This window comes from Mobula birostris, chromosome 4 (genome assembly GCF_030028105.1).
Source record: "Mobula birostris isolate sMobBir1 chromosome 4, sMobBir1.hap1, whole genome shotgun sequence".
Lineage (NCBI taxonomy): Eukaryota > Metazoa > Chordata > Chondrichthyes > Myliobatiformes > Myliobatidae > Mobula > Mobula birostris.
The window spans coordinates 206,481,662-206,507,093 of NC_092373.1; the positions used below are offsets into that span (position 1 = coordinate 206,481,662).

Consider the following 25,432-nt stretch of genomic DNA (forward strand, 5'->3'; position numbering starts at 1 on the left):
GTAAGAGATTTGAAAGTGGGACGGGCAAGAAAGTTGGCTAGTCTGTGTCCCCCTTAATCAATTTCAACCGGCCATATTATCAGGAGGCAGCTGATATGGTCAAATCCATCAAACAATCAGTTTGATAGACTCTCCAGCCACCTTAATTAAAGAAAGGAATGTCCTGCCTGGTTTGTTGGAGCCACGACTTAAGTACAAAGATAAGAACATCCGTCAAATGTATGTTTTAATTAAGAAGGGAATGGCCTGTCTAATTTCCATCAGGTTCTGCCTTTTGTCAAAATCAAAAGGTGTGAAAAGCCCAGAGACATCTATGTGGATCTGGGTGAACTTTAACCCTTATTTTGCTGCAAAGAAAGCAGCTGTGAGACATTATTCAAACACACTGCAGTCACAGACATAGTCAGAACTTAACCCATTGCTGAGAATCCCCCATTCCCTTAAACTTTATCACTGCGACCCGCCAGTGGGTTGTAGGGGCGCTGTCGCGTGTCTTGGCAAGTGAGACCTGGCAGCACCCTTCCCTCTCTAAGCCAGACCACAGCCAACGTCCCCCAGCGCCCCTTGTGGCAGACGTGAGAGATTTAGGAGATGATGTCCAGCCACCTTACGGTAATGCCGTCTTTTTGAGGCATCAGCTTTTGAAGATGCTGGGGCCGGGGGGGGGGCCAGTGCCCACAGTGGAGCTGGCTGTGCTTACAACTCTCGGCAGGTTTTTCCGATCCTGTGCAATGGCCATAGCAGAGTCAGAGAGCACAATACCTGAACATTCTGTGCTGCTTGTTGAAGCCATGAAAGCAAACCCAGATGCAGAGAAGGTAAAAACTGGCAGCTTACGGGATCGGTCTGTGGGTGGCATGGTGTACTGTCACTGTTGAATGGCAGTGCACACAGAGGTTCCTGTTCAAGCCTGTTGCCATCTGACCATACGTATATACAACATTCCTCTGCACTACGCTGTATCCACAAGACATATATCACACAGCACAAAATATTACCACAGATAAGTTAATAAAATGTATGTAGTACACAGCACGGGTAAACAGTGAACAGCTCGCTATCCTAGTGACGAGAACTCGGTGGTGGCAGGGTATTCATTTGTGTCACAGACTAGGGGAGAACATTGAACATAGAAATCTACAGCACATTACAGGCCCTTCGGCCCACAATGTTGTGATGACCATGTAACCTACTCTAGAAACTGCCTAGAATTTCCCTACCACATTGCCCTCTATTTCTCTAAGCTCCATGTATCTATCTAAGAGTCTCTTAAAAGACCCTATTGTATCCACCTCTACCACCATCACTGGTAGTGCAGTCCATGCACCCACCACTCTCTGTGAAAAACTTACCTCTGACCTCCCCCTTGTACCTACTTCCAAGCACCTTAAAAATATGCTCCTTCGTGTTATCCATTTCAGCCCCGGGAAAAAGTTTCTGACTATCCACACGATCAATGCCCTTCATCATCTTATACACCTCCATCAGGTCACCTCTCATCCTCCGTCGCTCCAACAAGAAAACATCAAGTTCACTCAATCTGTTCTGATAAGGCACACTCTCCAATCCAGACAACATCCTTGTAAATCTCCTCTGCGCTCTCTCTATAGTATCCCTATCCTTCCTGTAGTGAGGTGACCAGAACTGAGCACAGTAGTGCAAGTGGGGACTAACCAAGATCCTATATAGCTGCAACATTGCCTCATGGCTCTTGAACTCAATCCCACGGTTGATGAAGGCCAACACACCATACACCTTCTTAACAACACTGTCAACCTGCGCAGCAGCTTTGAGTGTCCTAAGGACACGGACCCCAAGGTCTCTCTGATCCTCCACATTGCCAAGAGTCTTGCCATTAATACTATATTCTGTCTTCAAATTTGACCTACCAAGATTAACCACTTCACACTTATCTGTGTTAAAGTCCATCTGCCACTTCTCAGCCCAGTTCTGCATCCTATTGATGTCTCGCTGTGACCTCTGACAGCCCTCCACACTATCCACAACACCCCCAAGCTTTATGTTATCAGCAAACTTACTAACCCAGCCTTCTACTTCTTCGTCCAGGTCATTTGTAAAAATCACAAAGAGGAGGGGTCCCAGAACAGATCCCTGCAGAGCACCACTGGTCACCGACCTCCATGCAGAATGTGACCCGTCTACAACCACTCTTTGCCTTCTATGGGCAAGCCAATTCTGGATCCACAAAGCAAGGTCTCCTTAGATCTCATGCCTCATTATTTTCTGAATGAGCCTTGCACGGGGAACCTTATCAAATGCCTTGCTGAAATCCATATACACTACATCCACTACTCTATCTTCATCAATGTGTTGTGTTACATCCTCAAAGAATTCAATCAGGCTCGTAAGGCACGACCTGCCCTTGACAAAACCATGCTGACTATCCCCAAATGCTCATAAATCCTGCCTCTCAGGATCTTCTCCAACAACTTGCTCACCAATAAAGCCAGACTCACTGACCTGTAACTTGCTAGGTTATCTCCACTTCCTTTCTTGAACAAGGGAACAACATTTGCAACCCTCTAATATTCGGAACTTCTCCCGTCCCTATTGATGATGCAAAGATCATCGCCAGAGGCTAAGCAATCTCCTCCTTCGCTTCCCACAGTAGCCTAGGGTACATCTTGTCCAGTCCCATGGACTTAATCTAACTTAAATGCTTTTCAAAAGCTCCAGCACGTCCTCTTTCTTAATGTCTATATGCTCAAGTGTTTCAGTCTGTTGTAAGTCATCCCCACAATTTCCAAGGTCCTGTTCCCTGGTGAATACTGAAGCAAAGTATTCATTAAGTACCTCTGCTACCTTCTCTTGACTCCATGCCAATGTTTCCACTATCACACCTGTTTGGTCCTATTATCACATGGCTCATCCTCTTGCTGTTTACATATTTGTAGAATGCCTTGGGGTTTTCCTTAATCATGCTCACCAAGGCCTTCTCATGGCCCCTTCTGGCTCTCCTAATTCCATTCTTGAGCTCCTCCCTAGCAACCTTGTAATTTTCCAGAGCTCTAACTACCTAGTTTCTCGAACCTTTCATAAGATTTTCTTAACTGAATTTTCTACATCCTTTGTACATGATGGTCTTTACCCCACCATCCTTTCCCTGCCTCAATGGAACATACCTGTGCAGAAACATTTTTGCCATGAGAACATCTGCTCCCAAGTTTCTGCATGATAGCATCATATTTCCCCCTACTTCAATTAAATGTTTTCCCAAATTGTCTGCTCCTCACTCTTTCCATTGAAGGAGATAGAGTTGTGATCACTGTCTCCAAAATGCCCTCCCACCGAGAGATCTGACACCTGAGCAGGTTCTTTTCCCGATACCAGATCAACTACAGCCTCTCATCTAGTTGGCTTATCTACATGAGAAGCTGTTACTCAGTCCGATAGTCCTGATCCTGATGCTCCTGTACCTCCTTTCAGCTAAAGAGATTGTAGGATGGATGGTAGGGATTCTCAACGATGTTTTGGGCCCTTCATCTGTGATGTTCTGGGTAAATATCACAAAAAGGGGGAGAGGGAGACTCTGGGGATCCTGGCTTTTTTTCTTGTCCTCTATAGGGTTTTGCAGCTCAGTGTAACACAATGATGTAACCTTGACAAGTGGGCCCAGGTTAGACTGTCCGTTATGTGCACACCGAGGATCTTTGTGCTCTTCAGAAAGGACTGAACCAAAACAGCCTCTGCTGTCAAGGGGCAACTTCATGGTGATCTTTAAAGTGCTGAAAGCCCTTAGCTGGGGGAAATCATTGTGACATTTCCAGGAAACTCGGCTGAGAATCTGGAGAGTGAGGCTGTGGGAGGTGCTGGTCGGGCGTGGCTGGGGAGTCCGCGGGTACCAGGGAGATGGTTCACGTTAGGGAGGGCTAGAGCAGAGATGGCCAGGGGCTGGAGTGGAATGGAGACATTACTAGTAGGGATTGTTTGGGCTGAATGGCCTGCTGCTCTTTATTAAACTCCCTTTTCCCTGCTCTCCAACCTGGGACATGGTTCTCCTGCAGATGGGCGTCCCAACCATGGGGAGGAGTGACGGCAGTTACCGGGTGACGATGATTCCGGGCGATGGTGTGGGACCAGAGCTGATGCACATCGTTAAAGAGGTGTTCAAGGTACGAGAGTGCAGGAGGGTGAGAGGGGTTAGAGGCTGGGGGGAGTGGGGGTTTGGGGGATGACGGGGCAGGGATCTGTGAGTTGGGGGCCAACAGAGCAAGGAAAGGGAATTCATGGACGAGGGCTGTGGAGGTGGTGTAGGTGTGTGCAGTTGGGTGAGCTGTGTCGATAGGGTCCTGGGTTTGAATGAGGTGGGGGTGTAGGTGAGCCGCTCATAACTGTGAGGGGGAATGAGGTGGGACTGTATGTCAAGGGTGGGGGAATGTACACTCCCCAGGCAGTGAAGGTACCGGTGTTGTTTTTCGGAAAGGTGTGTAAGATGAATGGCACAGAGGAGTGTTGTGTGGGGGTGTTTGCTGACTGTGTTCTCCCTCTCCCCAGGCGGCAGAGGTACCGGTAGTGTTTGATGAGCACCACGTCAGTGAGGTACAGAATTTAGCCTCAGAACAGAAGCTGGAACAAGTTCTTGACTCCATGAAGACCAACAGGGTGGCCATTAAAGGTGAGGATTCACAGCATTCCCCAGCTGGAAAATCTACATCTCCTCCCTCACCATTGGCTTCCCATTAAATATCTCCCCTTGCTCCTTAAACCTGTGTCCACTGGTTCTTGTATTACCTCACTCTGGGAAAAAGACTGTGCATTCACTCTATCTATATTATTGTGTGAACCTCAGTAAGGTCACCCCTCAGTTTTCTATGCTCCTTTCTTTTCAAATCTTTTCATTATTATTATCCAAAATTAACACAAGTACATCAAAGTAAACAACACTTACAATGTCTCAAGAAAAAAAAACATTATTTTAAAGATTGAAAAAATTTTGGTGATTTAAAAAAACCCTACTAAGCAAGAAAAAGTGGGGAAAAAAACCATTAGGTGTTCAACCCCGGAGCCGTGCGTCATACAAAAAGCTTCTAAAGATAAAAATCAAACCGCCAGCAAGAAAAAAAAATGTACCAAAAATTTACAATTAGATCGTGGAGGAATTAACTCAAATGATAATAACGAGCAAATGAATCCCATCTTTTCTCAAAGCCAAACAGGTTCAAAGGTTCGACTTCTAATTTTCTCCAAACTAAGACATAACATCAGTTGGGAGAACCATTGTGACAAAGTGGAAGCTGATGTATCCTTCCACTTCAACAAAATGGCCCTCCTAGCTATCAAGGTAACAAATGCAATAACATGTTGGTCAGACACAGAGATATCACAGATATTTTGAGGAATTATTCCAAAAAGCACAGTTAATTTGATAGGTTGTAAATTAATTTTAAGTGCTTTAGAAATTGTTGAAAAAACTGACTTCCAGACCTGTTCCAGTATAAAGCAAGACCAAAACATGTGTGTCACTGTAGCTGTCTCAGTTTTACATCTATCGCAATAACTATCAACATTAGGGAATATTTTCGACAATCTCTCCTTTATCAAATGTTAACGATGTACAATTTTAAATTGAAGCAGTGAATGACTAGCACAGATCGAAGAAGAGTTAACCAGCTTCAGAATCCGCGTCCAGTCCTCCGTCATAAAAGTCAAATTGAGTTCCTTTTCCCAATCTTGTTTAATCTTAAATAAAGGACGCTTATCCCATTGTAATAGTAAATTATAAATTCTTCCAATGGAACCCTTCACTTGTAATAGTGTCTAACTTGAATGTATTGTAAAAAGTGTGAGTATGAAAGAGAATATTTATCAACTGATTGTTCAAAAGACATCAGTCTATCTTCTTTAAATAAATCCAAAAAAGGAATTAATACCTTTATTTTTCCAAAGTAAAAAAAATTGGCTCACTCAAAGGAGACTTAAAAAAGTAATTTCAATAAATAAAACTACAAAGTTTAAATTTTTTAAGATTAAAAAAATTGCGGCACTGGAGCCAGGTTTGTAAAGAATGCTTAATCACAGGTTATACGTTTAAATGAGCAACTTTAGCTAATTGTATAGGTAAAGCAGCTCCCAATAACGAGGTTAAATAAAGCTGTTTCACAGCTTTCAATTCCAAGTCTACCCAAACTGGCCGATCGTTCTTATCAACCCAATATAACCAAAAGGACATGTATCACACATTAACAACCCAATAATACATTCTTAAATTAGGCAAAGCGAGACGTCCATCCTTTTTCAACTTTTGCAAGTGACAATTACTAATTCTTGGTCTTTTATTATTCCAAATAAAAGATAAAATAATAGAATCAATCCGTTCAAAAAACTTCTCAGTCAAAAAAACAGGAATATTCTGAAATAAATATAAAAATTTTGGTAAAATCATCATTTTGACTATATGGATGCGACCAACAAGTTAAAACGTAAGTGGACTCCATCTACTAAATAAATACTTCATAGAGTCTACCAAGGGAACAAAATTGGCTTTATAAAGATCCTTATTTTTTTTAGTGGTTATAACACCTAAATATCTAAAAGAATCTATGACTTTGAAAGGAGTATTATCGTATACAGAAACAGATTCATTTAAAGGAAACAATTCACTTTTACTAAAATTTATTTTATATCCTGAAACATCTCCAAATTCATTAAATAATTTTAGCAAGGCAGGAATAGATTCCTCGGGATTAGATATATAAACCACTAAATCGTCAGCGTAAAGAGAAATCTTATGAATGGTCTCATTCACAAAAATCCCATAAATATTTTTAGCTTCACGAAGAACAAGGGGTTCTAATATTAAATCAAATAACAAAGGACTTAATGGACAACCTTGTCTTGTCCCCGTGAAAGCTGAAAAAAAGGAGACCTACAGTTATTAATAATAACAGTAGCAATAGGAGCTTTATATATCATTCTAATCCAATTATTAAAATTAATACCAAAGCCAAATTTCTCTAAAACATTAAATAAATATTTCCATTCGCTTGATCGAACGCTTTTTCAGCATCCAAAGAGACGCTGCATTGTGGAGTTTTAAAAGAGGACGAACATATAATATTACATAGTCTCCAAACATTTGAAAAAGAATAACGACCCTTTATAAAGCCTGTTTGATCTTTAAAAATAATTTTACCCAAAATATTCTCCAACTGATTGGCCATTATCTTTGACAGAATCTTAGCATCAACATTCAGTAATGAATCATTAGTGAATCAGTACAATCAGTAGGATCTTTTTCCTTTTTAAGAATTAAAGGAATAGAAGCCTCATAGAAAGCAGAAGGTAAATCACCTTTCACAAAAGAATCCTTAAACATTTCCAACATTTACGGAGAAAGCAATTTTACAAATTTTTTATAAAATTCTACAGGATAGCCATGAAGTCCAGGGGCCTTACCAGATTGCATTGAAATAATAGCTTTATGAATTTCGGCTTCAGTAATTTGGGCATCAAGAGTTTTGTGATTCTCAACAGAAATTTTAGGAAAAGCAATCTTTCTACTGGACATTGCAATTTATAAAGTTCAGTATAAAAATCTTGAAAAATCTTATTAATTTCTTCATATTCCCAAGCCAGGGTACCATCTTTCCTACAGATTTTCAAAATTTGCCTTTTGGCTGCAGCCATTTTTAATTGAGATGCAAGTAGTTTATTATTTTTATCTCCAAACATATAAAATTGGCTCTTTAACTTAAGCAAATAGCCTTCAATAGGATGAGTTAATAATAGGTTATATTGTAATTGAATTTCCACCCTTTGTTTAAATAGAAACATAGAAAATAGGTGCAGGAGTAGGCCATTCAGCCCTTCGAGCCTGCACCACCATTTATTATGATCATGGCTGATCATCCAACTCAGAACCCCGCCCCAGCCTTCCCTCCATACCCCCTGATCCCCGTAGCCACAAGGGCCATATCTAACTCCCTCTTAAATATAGCCAATGAACTGGCCTCAACTGCTTCCTGTAGCAGAGAATTCCACAGATTCACCACTCTCTGAGTGAAGAAGTTTTTCCGAATCTCAGTCCTAAAAGGCTTCCCCTTTATCCTCAAACTGTGACCCCTTGTTCTGGACTTCCCCGACATCGGGAACAATCTTCCTGCATCTAGCCTGTCCAATCCCTTTAGGATTTTATACGTTTCAATCAGATCCCCCCTCAATCTTCTAAATTCCAACGAGTACAAGCCCAGTTCATCCAGTTTTTCTTCATATGAAGGTCCTGCCATCCCAGGAATCAATCTGGTGAACCTTCTTTGTGCTCCCTCTATGGCAAGGATGTCTTTCCTCAGATTAGTGGACCAAAACTGCACACAATACTCCAGGTGTGGTCTCACCAAGGCCTTGTATAACTGCAGTAGTACCTCCCTGCTCCTGTACTCGAATCCTCTCGCTATAAATGCCAGCATACCATTCGCCTTTTTCACCGCCTGCTGTACCTGCATGCCCACTTTCAATGACTGGTGTATAATGACACCTAGGTCTCGTTGCACCTCCCCTTTTCCTAATCGGCCACCATTCAGATAATAATCTGTTTTCCTATTTTTGCCACCAAAGTGGATAACTTCACATTTATCCACATTAAATTGCATCTGCCATGAATTTGCCCACTCACCCAACCTATCCAAGTCACTCTGCATCCTCTTAGCATCCTCCTCACAGTTAACACTGCCACCCAGCTTCGTGTCATCCGCAAACTTGGAGATGCTGCATTTAATTCCCTCATCCAAGTCATTAATATATATTGTAAACAACTGGGGTCCCAGCACTGAGCCTTGCGGTACCCCACTAGTCACCGCCTGCCATTCTGAAAAGGTCCCGTTTATTCCCATTCTTTGCTTCCTGTCTGCTAACCAATTCTCCATCCACATCAATACCTTACCCCCAATACCATGTGCTTTAAGTTTGCACACTAATCTCCTGTGTGGGACCTTGTCAAAAGCCTTTTGAAAATCCAAATATACCACATCCACTGGTTCTCCCCTATCCACTCTACTAGTTACATCCTCAAAAAATTCAATGAGATTCATCAGACATGATTTTCCTTTCACAAATCCATGTTGACTTTGTCTGATGATTTCACCACTTTCCAAATGTGCTGTTATCACATCTTTGATAACTGACTCCAGCAGTTTCCCCACCACCGACGTTAGGCTAACCGGTCTATAATTCCCCGGTTTCTCTCTCCATCCTTTTTTAAAAAGTGGGGTTACATTAGCCATCCTCCAATCCTCAGGAACTAGTCCAGAATCTAACGAGATTTGAAAAATTATCACTAATGCATCCATTATTTCTTGGGCTACTTCCTTAAGCACTCTAGGATGCAGACCATCTGGCCCTGGGGATTTATCTGCCTTCAATCCCTTCAATTTACCTAACACCACTTCCCTACTAACAAGTATTTCGCTCAGTTCCTCCATCTCACTGGACCCTCTGTCCCCTACTATTTCTGGAAGATTATTTATGTCCTCCTTAGTGAAGACAGAACCAAAGTAATTATTCAATTGGTCTGCCATGTCCTTGCTCCCCATAATCAATTCACCTGTTTCTGTCTGTAGGGGACCTACATTTGTCTTTACCAGTCTTTTCCTTTTTACATACCTATAAAAGCTTTTACAGTCAGTTTTTATGTTCCCTGCCAGTTTTCTCTCATAATCTTTTTTCCCCTTCCTAATTAAGCCCTTTGTCCTCCTCTGCTGAACTCTGAATTTCTCCCAGTCCTCAGGTGAGCCACTTTCTCTGGCTAATTTGTATGCTTCTTCTTTGGAATTGATACTATCCCTAATTTCTCTTGTCAGCCACGGGTGCACTACCTTCCTTGATTTATTCTTTTGCCAAACTGGGATAAACAATTGTTGTAGTTCATTCATGCAACCTTTAAATGCTTGCCATTGCATATCCAACGTCAATCCTTTAAGTGTCATTTGCCAGTCTATCTTAGCTAATTCACGTCTCATACCTTCAAAGTTACCCCTCTTTAAGTTCAGAACCTTTGTTTCTGAATTAACTATGTCACTCACCATCTTAATGAAGAATTCCACCATATTATGGTCACTCTTACCCAAGGGGCCTCTCGCGACAAGATTGCTAATTAACCCTTCCTCATTGCTCAAAACCCAGTCCAGAATAGCCTGCTCTCTAGTCGGTTCCTCGACATGTTGGTTCAAAAAACCATCCCGCATACATTCCAAGAAATCTTCTTCCTCAGCACCTTTACCAATTTGGTTCATCTAATCTACATGTAGATTGAAGTCACCCATTATAACTGCTGTTCCTTTATTGCACACATTTCTAATTTCCTGTTTAATACCATCTCCGACCTCACTACTACTGTTAGGTGGCCTGTACACAAGTCCCAATAAATAAATAAATCAATATTAAGGGAAATTGCATAAATATTAGCTAAGTCTTTAATTTGTTTTGAAATCTTATCCAATTCTATTTTAGTCTGTTTTTTAAGCTTAGCTGAATAAGAAATGATCTAACCACGTAAAAATGCTTTAAATGTATCCCATATAATTAATTTGGACATTAAAAAGAAAAAATTCTTTTGTCTGGGTTTCAATGAAACTGACAAAGTCAGCGAGTTTTACAATAATGTCTGAGACATGCGCCAAGGTGAACGGGCAAGAATGACATCATCAAATTCAAAAGACAAACCCAGAGGCGCATGACCAGATATAGCAATAGTGTCATATTCACAATTTTTTTAACACTAGGCAAGAAGCGAGGATAGATTAGAATATAATCGATCCTCGAATATTTTTTATAAACATGTGAAAAGAAAGAATATTCTCTGTTATCAGGGTGTAAATATCTCCATAATTCAATCAATCCGAAATCAGTCAAAAATGAGTTAATAAGTGACACGGAGTGATTTGGAAGTCGCTGATTGCTTGAGCTCTTGTCAATCAAAGGGTTTAAACAACAGTTAAAATCCCCACCCATTATCAGCATATATTCATTTAAATCAGGCAGTAAAGCAAATACTTTTTTAAAAAAAGAAGAATCATCTAAATTAGGACTGTACAAATTGACCAAAACAACTTTTCTGTTACTGATCACTCCTTTAACAATTAAAAATCTACCATTAAAATCTGACTCAGTATCCTCTTGAGTAAATATATTGGATTTAATAAAGATGGACACGCCCATAGTTTTACTCGGAGAAGTGGAGCGAAACTGCAAACCCCCTCCACCATCCAAAAAATCTATTTTGGTCTCCTGCCCTGATATGTATCTCTTGAGCAAAAATTATATCAGGTTGGAATCGGTTAATGATTTTAAAAGTCTTTTTTCATTTGATAGGATGATTCCAACCACGTACATTCCAACTTATTACATTAATCGGTTTAAATACCATACTATAATTTTATTCTACTTTACACATGCGCAGAGCACATACCAGTACAAGATGATCAAAAATGGCGGCGATGAAGAATACAACCACATAGAAAACACGCATGCTCCCAATGGGAAAAAATTCCTAACTCTAACCCCACCCTCCACCCCCCAAAGCCCGAAAAAAAGCAGGCACCCTATGATAGAATACGAAGCCAGAGACTGCACTGTCTGTACAGAAGAATTTTTTAAAAGATTCTCCCTCCCTCCCCCAGTTTAAAAAAAAACCGACCGACCTTGTAAGAGGAACGATGAAGTCTCAACAAAGGAAAGTTTGCATTTCAGCATCTACAAGCTATCCCATATTTATATTTAATCTTTTTTTAAACAAGAAAGAACCAAAATAATGTTACCTCTTATGAAGAAAAACCAGTGCCATTTTTAAATTTAGCATTAAATCCCTAAAAAAAACTTTAAATTCTGTTATAAGATGCTATAATAAAGCAGAAAAAAGTTAATAGCATATTTAACCCAATTAAATTTTCAAAAAATACCAATTAATAATATCATAAGTAATTGAACCCTCCCTTAAATATATATATAAAAAGAAGCCCCATTAGTAGGAAAAACTACCAATTAATTAATTAAGAAAGAAACAAAACAAAACATCAAGCCTGATATTAGGTTAAAGGAACAAGTCCCTTTATCTTCTTTTTCTCAGTCGAATGTCCGATTAACTATTTAAACAGTCATACTTGAACCATAGATCTTCTTTCCAAAAAAACTAATGATATGCAATAATGAACAAATCTCCTTATCTTCTTTTATTAGTCGCTTAATGAAATATCCAAGTAACCTTCATAAATCTTCTTTCTGAAATGCTAATAATATACAGGTAACCAAACAACCTTTCAGATAGTTCATTTGGTCGCGGCGGCAGGTATAGTTTGAACGAACTCCAGTGCGGCTTTTGGATCAAAAAATGTACAAGGAGGAGAGTTAGGAGGAAAAGCTTTAATTCTTGTCGGGTAACGCAAAGAAGGAAACAGTTTCTTATCATATGCCTGTTTCATTACCAGAGCAAATCTCCATCTTTGTTCCATCACCTCCTTCGGATAACCCTCATAAAAACAGAGCTCAGATTCCTTAAATCTATGAATTGAAAATACACTTGGACTAAGATGTTAACTGTCCTGTGCTATCACCAGTGGGATCATCAGTTGATCTGCCACCTGTCTCCAGGAGTTTCGGCCCACTTATGATCAAGACTCCTTCGAGGTGGTGGGCCAGCAGTGCTAAAGCACCACCTCCCACCGGTGAGCTTAAAAACTTGGCATCTGCCTCTATCAGAGTTGTTGGTCACTTCCATCCAACAGATAGTCTACTCTTCAGGTGTCTATGCAACTACTGAAGGGTTTGCAAAAGATGTATACGCTGTCTGACTATCTGCCCCTCTGGACATACTTGGTCCACACCCATGCTGATCCTTTCTCTGCTGCCTCAGCTACAGCCCTGCTGGTTGACTTGATCTCTCTTCTAGTGAAGCCAAGGTCACGCAGCCACTTCTGGAAAGTGAACGCAATAAAGCCACGGCAACCCACTTGGAATGGATAGCATGAGACCCTCCACCCTCTGTCTTTGCACTCTGATCTCAACTCTGCATATTTGGTTAACTTGCGCTCATGGGCTTCATCGATGTTGTCTTCCCAGGGGACTGTGAGTTCACCAATAACCGCTTCTCTACTGGTGTCAAACCATACGATTATATCTGGACACAATGCTGTGAAAGCTATTTGCTCTGGGAAACTGCCTTGCCCATCCAGATCGGCTTTGACACACCAATCATTGGCTGAAGAAAGTATGCTTGATCGTGAGCCTATGCTGTAACACCCTTGACTTGGAGCCTTCTTTCACAAATGATATGCGATGTTCTTTGCAGCATGGGGCATGAGATAAGTTGTGCTGCAGTACTCTCTGCTCAACTGCTTCTGTTACAACTTTGAGAACATTGTTATGTCTCCAAGTGTACATGCCACTGGAAAGATTGACTCTGCATGCACTCAAAATATGTTGAAGTGTTCCCTTCTCGCCACAAGCAGCACACCTGTCTGTCTTATCTTCAACATAAGACAAGTGCTGAGGTTGGCAGATGTTGGGAGCAGATCGTACGTTTTCTTGAAACTCTAAAAAGAGAGTTTTCTAAAAACTCTCTGTTTTCTTGCCTGTCGCATTATTTGATCTTTAGTTTTAAAGTGATGAAAACAAACCAAAACAGACCTTGGTTTATTTGGATCTTTAAATTTCGAAGTAGAAGCTCTGTGTGCTGTTTCTATAGTAGGTGGCTGTGATAACATGGTAGGAAATAAGGTATCAAAAAGCTTACCAAAGTACGCAGTTAAATCTCCATCTTCAGCTCCTTCTTGCAGCCCAACAATTCGTATATTCCTTCGGCGAGACCTAGTTTCCAGGTCTATAATCTCATTTTGATATCTTTCCAAATGAGTTGTAGCTTCAAACAATTTTTGCTTAGTTATCTTCAATTCCTCTTCGTGTGTAATAACTTGAGTTTCCAAGTCTTTAAGTTTTCCCAGAAATGACTTCATTTCATTACTATTCTTTTCCAGTTAGTCTTTAATTGACCCATTCTGATCTCTAATTGAATTCAGTGTCGGAATGATATCTTCAGCCCATGGTGGCATTTCATCAGCTCTTTCCTTTCCCATTACTTTTGTCACTAGATTCAGACAAGTTCTTCCCATTCCTCGTAGACATATTGTTCCCCCTCAAGAATCAGCAAATAAAAATTTTAAATTTGAAATTTAAGCTAGCGGGGGAGAAACAAAACTAAGAGCAGCACAAAACTGCTGCTACTCCATTTACAGACAGGCGCAGTCTCCCTTCTATGCTCTAAAGAACGAAGCCCCAACCTGCAAAACCTCTCTCCATGACTTAGTCCTTCAAGTCCCTGTAGCATTCTCATAAACTTTTTTGTCAGTATTTTCAACTTAGTGGCATCTTTCCTGTAACAGATTGGCTAAAACTAACCACAACACTCCAAATGAGGTCTCACCAACATCTTATACAACTGTATTGTGTTACGTACCCCGTAACGGGTTAAAGAACCAGCAGAAATGGAAAACAGCTGGAGTCTGGTATTGCTGTTATCTAAAGCTATTTTATTAGTAACTACGCAATACAGTAATATAAAACCAGATCTATCAAACAGGTTAACAGTGTTACGTGTATATGTGTGTGCAAATATAACTCCCAAACTATTGAGCTTGGGGGAAACAAGGCTTAGGGTCTTGAGATGGTAACGTATGAAAGTTCAGTTCATCCACAGAATAGGTGATGAGAAAGAGAGATACTTGTAATCCAGAGTAAATGTCGAGAGAAGGCAATTACGTCGATATTCCACAGATTCCACGACAGCAATACAAGATAACAATAGTAATAGGTTTTATCTCCGAAGTTGTTCCACTCCACACACGAAATACCACCGACAGTGAATATCCTTTCAACACAAGTGGTACCACACCTGAATTCAGCTACGGGTCATTCCAAAGTGGTGGCCACAGGATACTCCAACAGAATCCACGTATGGATTATCACCAACGGTAGCTTATCACTGAGGTACCGTCCTCAAGTGGTAAAACTACCAACCCGGGCAAGGATTATCACACACAGGTAGTTTCCACACAAGGTTACCCCACACACAATGTGATAGCCATTTATTCAGTTCCATGACATGAGAAATAACTCCCAAAAGTGATTTGCCACAGGGGTGCCTTTCTTCAGCGAACTACCACACCCAAACAAGGGTAACACACAAGTGGTATTCACAAAGATACTCCCCTCACCAGAGAACCCACTCCTGTGGATTAACTACGTGACAGTCACACCTTCGTATTTGAATAGAACTCAAACTCACCCTTACGGGCTACAGAGCACAGAGTCCAAACAGTGACCTCTTTGTCACTAGGTTTATTCTGTTTCAAACCTATCTCTCCTCGCTTCCCTTCCTTTAAACTTATTCTAGTTGCAGAAAACTTGTGAGAGTCATTTATCAATACTCAGGATCGATCTCAACTTACCCCTTTTGGGCTACTGAAAGTTTAAACCAGGACCTCACTCACTGGTGTCTTCCATTGATCGAATCCACCTTGACTCAGAACATGTGTTTCTCTGTGTCTGTAACTGTCCTTGTAAAAAGTAAACACGCTGCAGAGAAACCATAACATGGATTGTCCATCAAATAACTCCACCTCTCTCTCTCTTTCTCTTTCCCTTTCCATGGCAACCCAGAAACTGACAGCAGTAGTCAGTGTCCTTGTAAAAGTGTAAACACGAGCTGAAAGGCAGATGCCGCCCCTCTCTCTCATCAGCAGAAATCCAAAAGCTAGTCTCAGTTCCCTCCTGTGCCCCAAAGTGAACCCCTGGAGTACATAACAAATGTAATGTACCAACCCTGTTCTCTTCATCACTGTAATATAAAGTACACTACTCTGTACTCTTCATCACTGTAATATAACGTACCAACCCTGTACTCTTCTTCACTGTCCTAGCCTCATTTGTCTTCCAAAAATGCAAGACAGCACCTCGCACTTCTCAGAATTAAATTGCATTTGCCATACTTTAGCCCACTTACTCAGATTAAGATTCCCCTGTAATTTCAGTGTGTGATTTATTTATCACGTGTATAGTGAAATACGTTGTTTATGTTATCAACCAAAATAAATGAAGACATGCGGTGGGTACCCGCAATGTTTGCCATACATTTCAGCAGTGACGCAGCACATCCACGATGTTCAGCAAGATCAGCCCCACTCAGACAGTCCTCCAACTCCAGGGCAGCCTCCAGCCACCGGCTTTGTTATAACATTGCGTTAGTTATTGGAGTTTCTCCACGTACCCTCTCTCTCAGCTTCTTTGTCCCTCTGATGCCTCCCTCGTTGTTCCAGGGAAGATACACACTCCAATGGAATACAAAGGGGAGCTTTCGTCCTACGAGATGAAGCTGAGGTAGGTGTTGGGGGTGGGATGTGAGGCTGTGTCTGTGAGCGACTGATGGTGAGGAGGGGGGTTTGTGAGGCTGTGTCTGAGTGAGAGACTGGTGGTGGGGGGGTTGGAGGGGGTGAGGAGTGGGGATGTGAGGCTGTGTCTGAGTGAGAGACTGGTGGTGAGGAGTGGGGATGTGAGGCTGTGTCTGAGTGAGAGACTGGTGGTGAGGAGGGGGTGAGGAGTGGGGATGTGAGGCTGTGTCTGAGTGAGAGACTGGGGGTGAGGAGGGGGGGCTGGAGGGGGTGAGGAGTGGGGATGTGAGGCTGTGTCTGAGTGAGAAACTGGTGAGGAGGGGGGGCTGGAGGGGGTGAGGAGGGGGGATGTGAGGCTGTGTCAGAGTGAGAGACTGGTGGTGAGGAGGGGGGGTTGGAGGGGGTGAGGAGGGGGGATGTGAGGCTGTGTCTGAGTGAGACTGGTGGTGAGGAGGGGGGGTTAGGGGGGTAAGGAGGTGGGATCAGCTGAGGACGGGGCAGAGCGGAGGGAGGGGGCGATGTGTGTGGTTTTATCTGTATCTGTGCGTCTGTTCTGCCACTGCAAGGTACCCCAGCGTACCGGCCAGGACCGGTGGGGAGAGGAAGGGTCAGTCTGAGGAGGGGGGAAAGGTCGGGGTCAGGATGCTGTGAGCTGATTGGCTGGCGGGGCTCTGCAGGAAGAAGCTGGACCTCTTCGCTAACGTGGTGCATGTGAAGAGTTTGCCCGGATTCCCAACCCGACACAACAACCTGGACTTAGTTATCATCCGTGAGCAGACTGAGGGCGAGTATAGCTCGCTGGAGCACCAGGTGAGTGCCCGGCCTCTGACTCCCACCCCTCACTAATCACCCTGATCACCAACCCAACTTCGACCCTTCCCCTGAATGCCCTGACCTTGTCCATTAACTCTGCAACCAGCCCAGACCTGACCATTAATCCCAGATGCCACCTCTGACCCTGGCATTCCCTCTCTCTCCCTCTCACTCTCTCTTGTATCAGAGTGTTCAGGGCGTTATTGAGTGTCTGAAGATCATCACCAGGGACAAGTCGCGTCGTATCGCCAAGTTTGCCTTCGACTTCGCCACCAAGAACGGGCGCCGCAAAGTCACAGCCGTGCACAAAGCCAACATCATGTGAGTGACGCCTCCCAGCCCCTCACCTCCTCCCTGCCCTCAACCTGCACACCTCTCTCTCACACCGCCGCTCCTCGCTCACTGTCTCCCCACCCCACCCTTGCCCTCTCCTGTACCCGTCTGCCTCTGTCCCTCACCTGCCCCCTTCTCTGGTTCTCTGACACTGTGCATGCTGTCCACAGGAAGCTGGCTGACGGTCTGTTTCTGCAGTGCTGTGAGGAAATAGCCCAGCTTTACCCCAACATCCGGTACGAGTCAGTTATCATTGACAACTGCTGCATGCAGGTAAACCATCTGTCTCATGGATGCCTATCCAACAACTCTCACCCCCTCACTCCCTGTTACCCTTCCCCATCTGTGTCCACCAACCCTCACTGCCCTGCCCCACTGTCGCATGCCGTATGCCCTGTTCCCTGCCCCTTCCCCTTCCCGTCATCCCTTTGTCCTCTCTCACGTACTAACCCTTGACTCCTTCCGTCCCCCACTGTGTGCCTAACCATCACCTCCCGTCCCATGTCATGTGCCGCCTCCCCCCACCCCATCCTCACTGTTAGCCCACTGCCTCCCTCCACCCCCCACATTGAGTCTCTGCCCCTCTGGCCCACAGCTGGTGTCTGACCCGTACCAGTTCGACGTGTTAGTGATGCCGAATCTCTATGGAAACATCATCGACAACCTTGCAGCAGGCCTGGTGGGCGGTGCTGGCGTGGTGCCGGGGGAAAGCTTCAGTTCTGAGTATGCCGTTTTCGAAACGGTAAGAGACAGACATCCGGCCTGCCCCTTCCAGTTGCGTCCTCTACCTCACCCTACCAATTCCTTCTCCGTGTATCCGTCTTCAAAATGGTGAGGGACAGACATCTGTCCTCATCTGCGCCCCTCATAATTTTATAAACACTCAGCTCCAGTGAGAATAAGCTCAGGCTATTCAATCACTGGCGACACACACGAACACAAAATGCTAGAGAAATTCAGCACGTCAAGCCAGTCTTGACGAAGGCTGTCTGCCTGAAATGTCAACTGTTTATTCCTCTCCATTGATGCTTTCTGATTTCCTCCAACATTTTGTCTGTGTGTTGCTGAAGATATTCAGCAGAGTCTCTTGTGTTTATGATTTGCTATCCAGTCTCTCCTTACAACATAGAACATAGCTCTATCAACTGCCTATCCTTCTTCAGTCTCAGGAGACACTGCTCCTATCTGTATGTGTGTATATGTAAGTATACTTGCATCCTCTGCCTTGTCACCCCAATTCCCGTCCCCCCGTTTAAACCTTCTAGCAAAACTTACTATAAGGATATTGGTCCCCCTGGGTTCAGGCATAACTTAACCTTTTTGTGCTTAAAAGTATTTGGATAGGCAAGGCCTGGTTAGGGATAGTTAACATGACTTTGTGTGTGGCAAGTCATGTGTAACCAATCTCAAAGGTTCATTTTATTATCAACATACACAGCTAGTAGCAATGAAACCAAGAGATAAAAAGAAAAAGGCAACATGGTTATTAACCCCCAGAACCCACCTCCCTGCAAAATAACAAACAAATAAACAAAGCCAATCAGATTCTTCCTCCCATTCCCACACAAGAAAAACGAACAAAGCTGATCAGGCACGTCAACCCCCAAATCCTCCCCCCAACAAAAATAACAAGCAAAAAGGGTCAGGCACATTGTATGGAGTTTTCTGAGAAAGGAAAGGTTTAAAAGGGACCTGATTTCCATTCCACAGCTCACTCACTCAGATAGAGGTTTGAATACTACTGCACAGTATAGGCCTTTCAGCCCATGAGTTTGTGTTGACCTTTTAACCTTAAGCTCAATCTAACTCTCCCCTCCTCCATAGCCTTCCATTTTTCTATCAACTGTATGCCTTTCTAAGTGCAGCCCTCCATTCCAGGGAACATGCTGGCGAATCCCTGCTGCACTCCCTTTTGTTGTTGCCACATGCTCCTGCAGTGTGACTACACCAAAACCTGTCTTGTTCAGCAGTAACGGGACTTCCCAGTCAGTTCCCAGTACCCTTTCCACCACCTACCTCAAAGTTCAGAGTAGATGTATGATCAAAGTACATGTATCTCACCAAATACAACCGAGATTCATTCACAGTAAGTACAAGAAACTCAGTGAAAAACTGCGCACGAGATGGACAAGTGTGTAAAATACAACAAATTGTGCAAAAACAACAAGAATAAATAAATAAATGTGGTAAGTATCGAGAACATGAGATGAAGAGTCCTTGAAAGTGAGTCCATAGGTTGCAGTGGCGGGGCAAATGAATTTGAGTGAATTTATCCCCTCTGTTTCAGGGCCCTGATAGTTGAAGGGTAATAACTTTTCCTGACTCTGGTGGTGTGAGTCCTGAGGCTCCTGTACCTTCTTCCTGGCAGCAGCGAGAAGTGAGCATGTCCTGGGTGCTGGGGGTCTCTGAGTACGGATGCTGCTTTCCTGATGTGCTCGGTGTTGGGGGTGGGATATCTACCCGCGATGGACCTGTGGGTACGGGGTTGTGAGCCTACCTGAGGGGAGGTATCTGCCTGTTCGTCCACTAACAAAGTGTCTGGTTTCAGGGAGCTCGCCACCCATTCTCTCAGGCCATGGGCCGGAACATCGCTAACCCCACCGCCATGTTACTGAGCGCCGCCAACATGCTGAAACACCTGAAGTAAGTGACTCTGGGTACCGACTGCCGCGTTGGGCTGACCCCGCTGGGTACTGGCTGTAGCCTCAGGGGCACAGTACCTGTACGCACAGGCACACAGTATCAGATAGAATCACACATGTTGTGAAATTCAGGAGAAAAAAATCATCAATTACACACAAAATTTCCACAATTAGAACAAAAATAAATCCATTGCAGTGCCAGGTGCTCACAGTGTTGCTGTACGGAGGTAGTGATCAGGGTTGTGCTGGTTGGTTCAAGAACTGAGTGGTTGAAGTAACTGTTCATGAACCTGGTGGTGTGGGACTTCAGGCTTCTGTACCTCCTGTCCGGTGGTAGCGGAGAAGATGCTAGGGATCATTGGATGTTACCTTCTTCGACCCTAAGGCATAGGAGCAGAATTAGGCCATTTGACCCATTGAGTTATTTCCCCTCACCAGAAATAGGGCAATTTACATTCGTCAGGAAGTGGGAGGAAACAGGAGCACCCATGGGAAACCCGCGCGCTCACATGGAGAACTCTACAGACAGTGCTGGAGGTCTGAGGCTGAGCATTTCCGTACTGCGGTGTGATTTCTGGAGGGAGGGGTGGGGCTGTTCCACTCTGCCCGAGGTGGGTGGTCTGACGGGATGTGCGTGGCAGTGTTAGTCTGACCTCTCGTCCTGTTGCAGCCTGGATTTCCACTCCAACCTGGTAGCCAAGGCCGTGAAGAAGGTGATCAAACAGGGCAAGGTAGGTGAGACTGGGGGCCGATAGGGGGAAGTGTCCTGCCCTTGGACAGAGCTTGGGAGGTGGGGGGTTTACCACGGCCTATGTCTCAGGGGAGGTCTTGACCACTAAAGTTGTGGCCTGTGTGTGTGGTGTCAGACCCTGAGAGACAGGTGAGGCTGGGTGGTCGATTCTCTATTCCCTACAACTCATTTGAGGTTGGGAATCAGAGCTGAGCCACAGACTCGGTGACCTGGATGACTGGTGTCGCAGAACCTGGAGTCAGGCATTTGCCTGTGGTGGGACCTGAACGCCTGTTTCTGGATGTATCTTCTTGTTAAGCCCAACAGCAACTCACCAGGGTCCTCTGTCTTGGGCCAGTCTTTCAGACCCATCCTTCCTCTCCCAGTGATGAGGTCCCTGTAATTCCTGTTGCCGTTTCTTTAACACTGGCTTGCCAGCCCCATGCAAAACCTCCTCCTTTTGCAGCCGGGCTTCAGACCGTCCGCGGCACAACTGGAGTGCGAATGTGGACCTCGGGATTTGTACCACAGTGGCTGTGTAACCCCACTCCTCATTTGCCCACCATCCTTAGGGCGGGCAGAGTCGCAGGGAGACAGGAAGCAGATGCTGGAAATCCAGAGGAACCCATAGAGAGTTGTGGCCTGGAGAAGCTGGGGTTAAATTTTAATGAATTTAAATTAGAGATCTGGCATGGTAACAGGCCCTTCTGACCCAGTGAGCCCGTGTACTAATCCGCATGCCTTTGTACTGAGAGAGGAAACCCATGCTGTCACGGGGAGAATGTGCTGGCACCGGTGGGACGTGAAACCGGTTGCTGGTGCTGTAAAGCGTTACTCTAGCCATGCCAGCCCAATCTGAATGATGGTGAGTGTGTGTACACAGGGTCCAGGGCTGACAAGACTGTTGTTAATTTCCCAGTTTCTTTCGTTTCCACTCATTTTCTTTTACTTCCGTTTCTCCCATGGGTCTTCCTTCCCCGGATCAGGTGCGGACCCGGGACATGGGCGGTTACAGCACCACCAGTGACTTCCTGAAGAACGTCATCGAGAGCCTGTACCCTCCTCGCCTTCGCTAGTGCTGTGCCACGCCGTCAGGGCAGGGGCTGCCCGCCTCCTCGAGCCCCACCTCAGTTCCTTTGGGGGTGGCCCAGGGGCCATGTTAAACATCCCACTGGGTGCTGGCCATTTTGGATTAGAGATGGGGGCATCGAAGAGGGGAGACATGTGCCTGCATGACCACTTCCTCCTACTAATTGCACCCCAGAGCCAGGACCCAGCAGACTAGCCCTCCTTCTGGGAATGCAAACGCAAAATGCTGCTGGTGCCGGAGGCGTGTTGACAATAACCACCTCCCTCCGGTCAGACCTGATCTCCTTTGTCCTTTTTTAACAAATTAAACGGAATCATAAGACTGAGATTATTTGAAGGGATGGTGGTGTGATCACTGAACTCAAGTATGATCCCTAAGGGAATGTCTATTGGTGGGTCCTCAGGCGGCTGTGTCTTTCGATCAGCCTCTCCTTTCGCGGCTGTTTTACAGCAGAGATTGGTCCCTCTTGCAGATTTCCTCCACGTCCATCTGTTGAGATCTTTGAGTTTTTAGATGAAGGGAGGCATCTAAAAACCACTGGTGTGGTATGAGAAAGAGTCCAATCAATGGACCATCTGTTACACTCTCTGAAAAATCCTGACTCTTGCATGGAGATGGAAAATTTAATTGGGCTGCAGCTCCAGCATGAACTGACAATCCAGGGTGTGTTCAGTGTGGAGGGAGCAGGGAAAATGTGTCCTATCCTGTGATGTTCTGTCAAAGGAAGGTCTATCTAAGTGTGGAGACCAACACCAATCATAGAACAGTACAGGCCCTTTGGCCCACAATATTGTGCCAACCCTTAAACCCTGCCTCCCATATAACCCCCCACCTTAAATTCCTCCATATACCTGTCTAGTAGTCTCTTAAACTTCACTAGTGTATCTGCCTCCACCACTGACTCAGGTAGTGCATTCCACGCACCAACCACTCTGAGTAAAAAAACCTTCCTGTAATATCCCCCTTGAACTTCCCACCCCTTACCTTAAAGCCATGTCCTCTTGTATTGAGCAGTGGTGCCCTGGGGAAGAGGCGCGGGCTATCCACTATATCTATTCCTCTTAATATCTTGTGTACCTCTATCATGTCTCCTCTCATCCTCCTTCTCTCCAAAGAGTAAAGCCCTAGCTCCCTTAATCTCGCCCTATCATAATGCATACTCTCTAAACCAGGCAGCATCCTGGTAAATCTCCTCTGTACCCTTTCCAATGCTTCCACATCCTTCCTATAGTGAGGCGACCAGAACTGGACACAGTGCTCCAAGTGTGGCCTCACCAGTTTTATAGAGCTGCAAACAACAGGAATTCTGCAGATGCTGGAAATTCAAGCAACACACATCAAAGTTGCTGGTGAACGCAGCAGGCCAGGCAGCATCTCTAGGAAGAGGTGCAGTCGACGTTTCAGGCCGAGACCCTTCGTCAGGACTAACTGAAGGAAGAGTGAGTAAGAGATTTGAAAGTGGGAGGGGGAGGGGGAGATCCAAAATGATAGGAGGAGACAGGAGGGGGAGGGATGGAGCCAAGAGCTGGACAGGTGATTGGCAAAAGGGATACGAGAGGATCATGGGACAGGAAGTCCGGGAAGAAAGACGGGGGTGGGGTGGAACCAGAGGATGGGGAAGGGGTATAGTCAGAGGGACAGAAGGAGAAAAAGGAGAGAGAGAGAAAGAATGTGTGTAAGAAAGAGAGTGAGAGAAAGCTGCATCATTACCTTGCGACTCTTAAACTCTATCCCTTCACTTATAAAAGCTAATATTCCATAAGCTTTCTTAACTACCCTGTCTACCTGTGAGGCCACTTTCAGGGATCTGTGGACATGTATCCCCAGATCCCTCTGCTCCTCCATGGAGCAAAGTGGTCAGTACCCGATGTAAATAATAAACTGAAGAGATTCTGAAGGTAACACACACAAAATACCGGAGGAACTCAGCAGGCCAGGCAGCACCTATGGGAAAAAGGTATAACCAAAAGTTTCAGACTAAGAAATCACTCATCTTTTTCTCCCCCCAAGTCATGTTGAAGGGTCTCAGGCTGAAACGTTGGCATAGAAGATGCCTGGCCTACTGAGTTCCTCCGGCATTGTGTGTTTGTTTTTCTAGCATCTGCAGGTTTCCTCGTTTGAGATTCTGCAGTTGATGGAAATCCAAAGTATTACACAGAATGCTGGAGGAACTCAGCAGGCCAGACAGTATTTAGGGAAATGAGAAAACTGATGTTTTAGGAGGACAACGAGACCTTTTATCAGGACTGGAAAGGAAGGAGGATGACAAAAATGTGGGGGGAGGGGAAGGAGGACAAGCAGGGAGATGGGAGAAATAGAAAGAGGCCAGAGTGGGGAATAGAAGACAGAAGGGGGAGGGCAAAAAAGTTAAGCAGTCAGAAAAAGCAAATGTTCATGCCATCAGGTTAGAAGGTACTTAGACAGAATGAAGTGTTGCTCTTCCATCCTGGGAGTGTCCCCAATGCGCGGGAAGAAGTCATACGTCCTCGATGAGAAAGATTAATGGGTCTTTGGGGCAAGGAATTGAATTTTTTCTACAAAGTCAGACAGTATGTTTGTAAACGGTGCGTGCAAAGCTTCCTTGCTCCATTGGCAACAGGTATTGGGAATGGAAGAATTATCCGTGGCCCTCATTAAAGCAGCTTTGCTTATAAGACTTAGGAGAATTGGGCCATTTCTGTTATGGCTGATTTATTATCCCTCTCAACCCCTCCCTCCCCCCATAACATTTGATGCTGACTGATTAAATAAAACAATGTCTACATCTCCAGTGATGGTAGTCTCCCAGCATGTGCACCTATGCATAACTGCCTTAAGGGTAAATGTTGAAGTTGTGGATGGACCAGAATGGGAAAGGTGGGTCTATTAAGCTTTCTCTGACCAGTGCTGCTGTAACCCTCACTGATAGCAGACTGTTAACAGCCTTCAACTAGATTCTCTTTCTCAGGTCCGGACTGCTGACATGGGCGGATACTCAACTTCAGCAGAATTCACAGCAGCTGTGATCACCAACCTTGGCACCTGAACGCAGAGGAGCCGAGATCCACCAGACTCTCAAGCCTACCCATTAGTTTTAGTGCTGCCCGGTCCACACATCTGTGGTGTTATTAAATTGAATTAATCATACTGGTGTATGTGTGAATTTTGTTAATCTGTAGTAGCTTAAGCTCCTTATTCTCACCATCGGATTCTGGGAATGGCTTGGGCTGTACTTGGGAGTTCAGAAGAATGACGGAGATTTCATTGTAATCCATCAAATATTGAAAGATCTTGAGGGTGTGCATGTTTCCTATAGTTGAATCTATGCACCCTTGGAACATAGATGAATTTTAAACTGCAGGTGGTGAATCTACATGATTCATTCTCAGAGAGCATTGGGTGTGAGTATATTTAAAGCAAAGACCAATAGATTTTTGATCATCATCCAGTAACC

At 44.3% G+C, this 25,432-nt stretch overlaps 1 protein-coding gene across 3 annotated transcripts in view; it reads left to right on the forward strand.

Annotated features, from left to right (window-relative positions):
• Positions 1-25,123, forward strand: part of idh3b (isocitrate dehydrogenase (NAD(+)) 3 non-catalytic subunit beta) — a 44,362-nt gene extending 19,239 nt beyond the window's left edge. Inside the window, exons 3-13 of one of the 3 annotated variants that reach the window (XR_011885831.1) lie at positions 4,026-4,133; positions 4,516-4,636; positions 16,320-16,380; positions 17,069-17,201; positions 17,392-17,525; positions 17,708-17,810; positions 18,133-18,279; positions 20,086-20,180; positions 20,850-20,910; positions 23,231-23,438; positions 24,947-24,989. Coding sequence is in view for 2 of the 3 variants with exons in the window: in XM_072256839.1 (XP_072112940.1) it covers positions 4,026-4,133; positions 4,516-4,636; positions 16,320-16,380; positions 17,069-17,201; positions 17,392-17,525; positions 17,708-17,810; positions 18,133-18,279; positions 20,086-20,180; positions 20,850-20,910; positions 21,896-21,985 (1,053 nt within the window). In the remaining variant the exon portion in view is untranslated. The other 2 variants (XM_072256840.1, XM_072256839.1) reach the window with 2 other exon arrangements.
• Positions 25,124-25,432: the final 309 nt, after the last annotated feature.